General features: G+C 35.8%; 1 protein-coding gene across 1 annotated transcript in view; it reads right to left on the minus strand.

The window, feature by feature from the left end:
- Positions 1 to 153: 153 nt before the first annotated feature.
- The window catches only part of LRPPRC (leucine-rich pentatricopeptide repeat containing), a gene marked incomplete at its 3' end in the record, with an annotated part of 55,437 nt that continues 46,267 nt past the window's right edge, over positions 154 to 9,323 (minus strand). The window contains exons 25-26 of the mRNA XM_009580685.1: positions 509 to 577; positions 154 to 244 (exon numbers count right to left, since the gene is read on the minus strand). Of these exons, the coding sequence (XP_009578980.1) occupies positions 154 to 244; positions 509 to 577 (160 nt within the window). The remainder of the gene's footprint in view (positions 245 to 508; positions 578 to 9,323) is intronic.

Genomic DNA, 9,323 nt, shown 5'->3' on the forward strand with positions numbered 1-9,323 from the left:
TCTTTTCCAACCTTAATGATTCTATGTCTCAGAAACAGTATCCAGGCTAACTGCCTATCAGGATAAAACATCTCTCCAATTTAGGGTTATTTCCCATCTCCAACCACAGAAGAAAACAGATTACAACATGAAAAAGATCACAAGCTCACTTACCACACAGTTGAAGCAGGTAGAAGTACATCTCATCTCTATCACATTCAAATAGATTTTGAGTTAATTCTACCAAGTGTTCCAAAGTCTCCATCTTTAAAAAGGAAGGAAGAACATAGTTATACCTCAGCCAAACAATTATTTTTCTATATATGTGCACTTACATGCTATGTGCATTCAGCTAAAATAATATTTCTGTTTAAGTATATACCAGCATTTACACAGAGCATTAAGTTCACCTCATCAGCCTGTCACACGTCCTTTCACAAACATAAAAATCAAGCAATGAAGTATTTCAAAACAATTGTTCTTGGAATAGAATGACAGTTACACAGAAGACATCATATGAGCCACATACCTGATTACTTGATATGCACTTTTTTGCAAACCACTGCAACCTTCCAGAGTGTGCTCTCAAGCCAGGAGTCTAAAATATTTCCACAAGAAGAAACACATTAGTTCACACAGAACATTCTAAGGAAAAGTAAACATAAGACATGTATTCATAATAAAAGCTCATAGTTTTTGTTTGTTTTTTTGAAACCTGAGTAAGACTACAAACTCATAAATAATCAAGTTAGGTTGCATTTACGAGAGACTTAAAAATCACAGTAATTTTGTTAAAGAAATTTTTAAAATACACTTCAGATAAACTGAAATGTTAAATTAATTCTATCACCACAGTAATAGAGTATTACTGCTATTACCCATAGTAATCATTTCTGTTACTCATGGTAAAGAATTACACCAAATGTTTCAAAACTGTCTTCACAATGAAATGTTAGTATTCAACACCACTGCAATGTGTTAGCAACTAGAAAACCACACCTCTCAACCGCACCATCACCATTTGGTACTCCTTCTCTGCTAACATTAGCCATTTTCTTACAACTATTAATACCTAAAAACAATAGTGGTTTTAGATATTGACTTCTCTTGCTCAGTAAGAAAAACAGGAATTTACAGAGCAGTAACTGTTACAACAGTAACGCGCTGACAATGCAGGTGCCAGGTATACTAACTGTAAGGCAATTCCTGTCCCAGAGCAGAGCAAAGGCTTACTGTTAAGTGTATGTACACGGAGGAACTGATGTGTAATAGTTAATATGCCATAGTTCTTTCTGTTACTAATTTTCCCAGGTTTGATGAGCCTTTGCTTATTCATTTCTTTGTTGTTTCGAGCGGACTACAGCTACAGAATACACATTCTCAAAAAGGTTTCAATCCTTGGAAACTCCATCTGGTACAGGCTACCACATTGTGCCTTCTCAGCACCACAATCAAAATATTGGTTCCTCCACTTAAACAAATTCTTAAATAAACATAGGAAAATGCAAAGTTTTTAAAGAACCATGTTACAGGCATGCCAGTACTTAACGTCCAACGTATCTAAAAAAATGATACAAAAAACCTGTGTGCAAAACATCTATCATTTTAACTTTCCCTCCCACAGAGTACTTGAATTTACTTCCTTTATACTCTCTTGTTTTAGCACAAGGATCGTTTACAGAGAGAACTCTGCTTTCATTTCAGGTGTCCAGATTCACATTAATATAGCTCAAAGTGATTCCAAGGAAATGTCTGTTCATCCCTACAGAGAAACATGTGTTTTGACTCTTGAAGGCTTTTAGCTGTTAATATTATAAGAAGCCTCTACTGTTTAAACATGAAGTGCGACTTCCAAAATTTGAACACGACTTCACATAAAAGGTAGGAGGCAGTTTGAAAAAAAAAGCTGTGAGAAATATTGAGTCTCAGTTCCAAAGCAGCGGAAACAATTACCCTTGAAAAAGTCAGTTTACCTTCTGTCTTTTTAACACAGATAATTTCCTTTTCCCTTATTCTCCAAAAGCAGAATTATTACCATTACATCTTTCAGAAATAATTCAGCATACACCAGAAAACCAGCATGCAAAACTTTAATCAAAAATGTTAAAATTTGCAAAAGTTATAGGAAACCATGTTCTGCAGAGTAAATGTTAGGCCATATAATCCTGCCAACCATCCAAACCATTTTATGCAATCATTGTAAGGCTGTTAAAAAACAGGATGCTAACCCCCTAGTTCTTCAACATGGACCATCTTTTCTATGTATTTAACTGTACTATAAAAATACTCTCAAGCCACGAGGTTACAGAAAAAAAGTGGCTTCTCAAGTATTCAAAAATGGTATATATTAAACACAGTTTTGCTTTCCAGGTATTTGCTTTTTTCCCCAATTAGGTTTTTTCCCCCCAGTTATTTATGTTTATAGGTATCTGTTCAGTGCTTTTTTAAGAGCCACCAAGCAGCTTCACATAAAATATTCTGAAAACTAAGTCAAGAATTAACATCTTATACAACAGGCTCTTGAAAATGAAAAAGAAAAAAGTATGTTGCCTGCATTTGTAGCTAATCCTCTTTAGGACATGGTAAAATTCAAATGCTGAATTTGCTTACAACTTCAAATATCATTGCTGATCTGAATGCCAATGAACTCAACAGCTCCAAAGCTACAAACTTTTTATAGTAAATCCTTTCCTGTTCAGAAATGATTGATGTGTCTGTCACTACAAGGACAGCTGAGTTATACAACAGATATCCTTGTGTTTCATTTTGAAATTGAGAAGTGTTTTCACATACTGCAGGTCTCAATCATCAAAAGAACATCTAGGTCAGATTAACTAAATCTCCAGGGCTTGCCTGATAGTCCATATTTGCAGCTTATCCCTTACCATCTTAGGGAATTTTAAACATTGCATTTAGCAGGAAGCAGACTTTCTACAATACAGCAGACTAAAATAGAGAATAAAAAAAATGCAAGGAATGAAAAAAGAAGTAAAAAACTGTTACTTTAATTACTCTTCCAAATTACCATTTAAAATTTTGATCTTGCTTGTTTCAGTGGACCAAAAAAAAAAAAAAAATCTATTATTGAGTCATAGTGTTTTGTTTGGGGTTTTTTCCCTATTTTTAGGGCATTCATTGCTATAAAGAATGAAACACCTACTGAGAGTCTCAAGCAATTCATACAGCATATAAACTAAACAGGGAGGTTTTCTGGCTTTTAAATTCTCTCAGAATATAAAACAGCTGTACTGTACCAGACCAAAGGTTCATCTAGCTTTTTATCCTGCTCCTAACAGTGCCTGTGGGAGAATATAAAATGACAGAAAACCCAGCAATACTTCCCCCTTAGTGTTCTTTCACTCTCCAACTACTTAAGGTTCAGCGGGTCACACTGTTTCTAGTACATGATTTCTCTTCCATGAGCTTATCTGGTTGCCCCTGGAACCCCATAAGATTTATCGTTCACAAGACCTTTTGGTAAAGGGTTGCCTCAATTATCTTCTGCAGAAAAAAAATTAAAATACTACCACTTTTTGTTTGTTTTCAGCCTAGCTTCTACCAGCTTCATGTGACGCCCCTAGATTTTCTATTGGAAGACAATGCACAACTGATTTCTCTTTAACCTCTCTGTTTCATATTAATTTCATGAGCAATATATACAACAATTCCCTGTTTTACTGTTTCTTTTCCAGACTAAGCAGACCTCACCTACTTAGTCATATCTCCTATAGAAACCATTCCATACTTTTGATCACCTTTGTTCCTATCTTTCTGAGGCTTAGCATACAACCCTATACTAATTTACTCATTGATTCTATACTTTCACATGCAGAAAGGAAAACTAGCCAGAAGGGGAAAAAATATGCTGCATCTTTAGAAGAAGTCTTGCCAAGCAGCACTCAGAAATCATGTGAATGCAACAATCCTACACACTGAAAGCATCTGATTTGTCCTCCTCCTTCCTAGAACCAGTCACCTCAGACAGGGTCCAATCACCAGAAAAATCTTTTCTGTACTAACATTTTTATTTGAGCTAATTTCTACCTATTACAACTGAAGGAAAACAGATTGTCCGGGAAAATACTGACCTGTCAGAGAATATTCTGTCTGATGTTTTTCCAGATTTTTAGATAATGATAGAAATATTCAAATTTCATTTACATTAGTGTTCTATAACTGTTACAGCTAATAGACCACTACTATTTTTTTTACCTTTAAAAAGCCTTTTTTGGGGGGGCGGGGAAAAGAGTTATGTAATTTACAGAAGACATACAGAAAATATTTATTTACTTCTCTCTACTTGCCTAAAGCAACCTTTTTCTCTTTAAACACGAAACTCACTTAAGGAAAAACACCACGAAAACTAACATAACAGACCAGAAACTCTGTGGTATTGTTCAAAAAGAGGGACTTCCAGAAAACTAAGAGTTGAGAATGTCCCAGAACAGTACCACTTTTGCTACAGCTAGCTTAGGATGCATAATTACTTAAAAGCCAGCAAAAGTATTTTTCATTTGGCATATACATGACACGAGGTGGATTACTCTTTTGTTTTAACCTTCCAACACTGCACTTCCACAAACTGCTACTGTGCACTGCTTGGCAAAATAGAATCATAGAATAGTTTGGATTGACCTTTAAAGGTCACCTAGTCCAACCCCCCTGCCATAGGCAGGGACATCTTCAACTAGATCAGGTTGCTCAGAGCCCCGTCCAACCTGACCTCGAATGTTTCCAGGGATGGGGCATCTACCACCTCTCTGGGCAACCTGTGCCAGTGTTTCACCACCCGCATTGTAAAAAATTTCTTCCTTGTATCTAGTCTGAATCTACCCTCTTTTAGTTCAAAACCATTACCCCTTGTCTTGTCGCAACAGGCCCTGCTAAAAAGTTTGTCCCCATCTTTCTTATAAGCCCCCTTTAAGTACTGAAAGGCCGCAATAAGGTCTGCCCGGAGCCTTCTCTTCTCCAGGCTGAACAACCCCAACTCTCTCAGCCTTTCCTCATAGGAGAGGTGTTCCATCCCCCTGATCATTTTCGTGGCCCTCCTCTGGACCCGCTCCAACAGGTCCATGTCTGTCTTGTGCAGGATCCTGCACTCGGCCTTGTTGAACCTCATGAGGTTCACACAGGCCCACTTCTCGAGCTTGAACAGGTCCCTCAGGCGTGTCAATCGCACCACTCAGCTTGGTGTCGTCTGTCAACTTGCTGAGGGTGCACTCGATCCCACTGTCTGTGTCATTGATGAAGATATTAAACAGTACTGGCCCCAATACGGACCCCTGCGGGACACCACTCATCACCAATCTCCATCTGGACATTGATCCGTTGACCACTACCCTCTGGATGCGACCATCCAACCAATTCCTCATCCACCGGACAGCCCACTGGTGGATAAAATAATTTTTACATATTCTGGACAACTTATTCTAGCCTTTCACAGTAAAACTCCACTATGAATAATACATCAATTCTAACCTTTCAAGTTTAACTTTGTCCTCCATAAGTGTTTTACATATTCTTCTAGATCCTTGCATTTCCTCCCCAAATTTCAGTCTTTTCTTAGGGAAACAGTTCTACTATAATCACCAATACATACATATTGGAAAGAAACAGCCAAATTTTATAAACGCTATCCATGGTGCACTTTCTGACGGTATTTTTTGGACAGGTAGATCCATTCATTCCTCTCTTTGCAGCTAAAAAAGCCAGTAATAATAAGAGACAGCTAATGCTGCTAAGGAAGAAGAACATTTCATAATGAGTTACATCAACAGCCATAACAGACTTATGTTACCAGTACCAGAACCAGTTACCGAGATTTAGATGCCAAAGCAATGTCTTGCAAGAAAATGCATTACTTCTCCAAACAGACAGCCTTAAACAGACAGCTATAAGAACTGATGTATGTCATTTCTATCATTTCTAACAGCTCTCTCCAACATAAGCATCAGTGAAAACAGAACATTTGATGGGAAGTTCTTAATTTAAAGACATTTTTCCCTGATTCCACAAAAATGTCTATAAAATCTCACAAATTCCATGCAGCTTCAATGAAGCCTGGGATATTTTTGCATGGCAGCTTACTTGACCAAAGTTTTTTACAATAGAAACACTGTATGCTATGCTTGAATCTTCCCCTACATTAAAACTCTTGGCAGAAGTCCTCACTTCTATTAAGCAGTAGGTGTACTGCTTAACCAGAAAGTTAAAAAAATATGCAGATATAAGTTTTTGTACCTTATGTAGCCATCTAAATCTAGTTGATAGATGAGATGGTTAAAATTATCTTGCACTTCTACTGTATCTTTGCCTCTTATTACATACTCCTTCACCTTTAAATAGCAATGCATTAGTTTTAAAAAATAATGATTGAAACATTTATATTAAGATTTTTTAAAATAGTCTTAAATCTGTGTTCATATGCATGAAATAAGGATACCACTTTGCTGTATTTCTCACATTATAATTTTTATAGCATAATGTAAGTGAATATCCCACCATAGTGGGATTTATAGAAAATACAGGAGATTGTTTTGATTACCGGCTCTGAACATACGAACTTACATGCAGTAGTCCATAAGTTTATAAAAGAAGCATCTTTAAAGACTGTGGGATCTAAAAATAATCTCTGCATCAAAAAGCATCTTTCCTGTTGCAATCATATCAGCTATCTAATAAAATACAGAACCTCTCTCTAGCTCTGCTTTTCTTTAAGTCATTGTACTACTAGGATAACACTAGAGCTACATCTGTAAATGGCAGGCAATGGAAAGAATACTTTTCTACAAGTTCATTTTCCACCTTGAAAGAAGTTTAGCTCTCGTGGATTTAAAAAATGGTGTCTGTACTGATGGTATGGAAAGATATCCTTATTCACTTTCTTCTTTCTAAACAAAAAGAAAACCTAGCAAACTGCTTATAACTAAGATGGGATTTCTCTAAAAAAGGAGTAACTGCTTTCGTTTTCTGTAAGTAATTTTGCCCAGAAATAAATAATATGACTAAACACACCCCAAACCCCATAATACTGATTTCTTTAATGAGAAGCTCATCTGAAACATCCGGACACTTGCACAATTTTTTGGGTAAAGGATAACTGTATGAAAGCTTGAATACAATTAAATCTGTACCTTCAATATGACTACTTTTCAAGTTTGATAACGAGGGCAAGTACTCTAATATAGCATCAGAGTTTTGAAAATTATGAGTTGCTCCATTGCAAGTTATGTCATCAAAAACTACACAATTGTAGCGTATTTGATATTTTATTTGCACTATCTGATATTTAATGAAAGACATAAATGGACACATGTCTACATATTTAACCTTCCTAACTCTCCTGTTGGGAGTGACTACAATCCAAGCTCATGCTCTCCTTTCTGCCTATCCTACAATCACCTGAAGTAGCAACTAGCCTACTTGTACTAGGTTAATTATTACATAAAAAGCAGCAGTAGTTCACAATAAGAAAATGCAAAGCTTACAGTCTCTACTGGGAAAAGTCACAAAACATCAGTTTTTACTTTTGTTTTTTTTTTTTCCTGAAGTATGTATTTGCCTCAAAGCTTCTGTCAGTTACACAGTTCACAAACTACCAACACAATTATTATCTATTGAGTAAATACTCATGATTTTATTTATTTCTCTTGAAACAGGAATATATGTTACTTTATGTTAGGCAGACATTGCAAAAAACATAAGCAAACTGATTATTTTCCAAAAATACCAAAATAAAAATAGGGAAGAGCTTTACAACTGCAGCATTACTCATGACAACTGAGACTGATGTATGTTTAACACTGTTGGAAGACCCTACATTTACCAGTAAGATTTCCAAGAGAAATTATGCAGTAAAGTATTATTATTAAAAAAAAAAAAAATTAGGTAAGAAGAGAACTTCACAACAATAATCATGCTGGAAGAAAAAAATGACATAAAAAAATGTGCAAAACCCCTGCTCAAAACAAAATCCTCAAGGATGTTCTAGGCTCAAAACAGAGCTAAAATTTGCTCTTTGCATTGTAATGTGATTTTTACATTGTATGATGAACTCAAAAAGCATTATAACACTCGGTAGTATCTTCCCTCTAACACAAAGTCCCTGGAACTAAGAAAGAATGCACAGTTCTTACCATGATGCCACATTCCAAACACATTACCCTCTCCCTTTCTGGAAGGAATTTGTTCAATAGTCATCTCCTTTACCAAATTTACTTATTTGAAACATATTCACTTGCTTTCATTCAAGAAAGCAGTACTTAAGAACTTCTAAATAACATTCACTGAACTACTAAGCACCCTTTTTTTTATTAACCCACATACACACATGCACATATCCATGGACACAAAATCCAACTTCACTAATAGCTGTATCAGAGTCCAGTTTCATAAGGAGAAGTAATGCTTTTATTAGACTAACAGGACTCAATAGTAAGAAAAAAAAAAATCTTTTCTTGTAATTATTGGGCTTGCATGCCTAAAAGCTCTTCAGCCTTTCCCCTCCCTCTCAGTTTTATATGGTTACTCTAATAAAAGGTATTACACCCCCTACAAACTACTCCTCAATCTCAGATCACCATGTTGTCTAATACAATTTGCATTCAACATTCACAAACATTAAAATTTTGTTCTAATCACCTCCACTCTTTTCTTAATTGGACCAAAAATTAAGTCTTTGTAGGTAAATTCAGACACTAGATATAACCATCATTAAATTACACATTAAAAAAACCCCCTAAATCCTGCTGTCACAAATCAAGAAAGCATCTTCTCCCAATAGTTTATCTCCAGCATAAAATCAGCAAGACTCAATTTTATGATGTAGACTCTTAAAAAAAGCAATCTGGTCGAAAGAAGGTTGTAATCTCTCAGTATCAAGTAGAAATATTCTCATTGTTTTTATGGCAGATTAAATCCAATGGCAATCGGTATCTTGAGGTCTGCTGACAGTGGATGTCACAATTCTTTGCTTAAATCTATTTACCTCCTGAATTAACTTGACATCTGTTGATAGATACATTCCTGTACACTAAAGTCACCCAAAACAGTTCTTTTGTCAGGTCCTGAATTTTAGCAGCAAATGCCTTTTCTTGCATTTATTCACAACCATTTGTCCGTCAATTCTTCACATAAATGTCTTGAGATACGTGAGATATGGTATGATATATTTAATTATTAAATATAAATTATATATTTAGTACAAGAGCAGAAGATGAGGAAAGTATCACACTTACTTAAAGCCTGGTTAAAAGAATTCCGAAGCCACAGACTATGCATTGCCATTTTCAAGGGAGGTTCCTCTAGTGGTAGCAATCTTGTACAGGTTGGTCCTCTACTAAAAA

This window comes from Fulmarus glacialis, unplaced genomic scaffold, assembly GCF_000690835.1.
Source record: "Fulmarus glacialis isolate BGI_N327 unplaced genomic scaffold, ASM69083v1 scaffold16336, whole genome shotgun sequence".
Taxonomy (NCBI): domain Eukaryota; kingdom Metazoa; phylum Chordata; class Aves; order Procellariiformes; family Procellariidae; genus Fulmarus; species Fulmarus glacialis.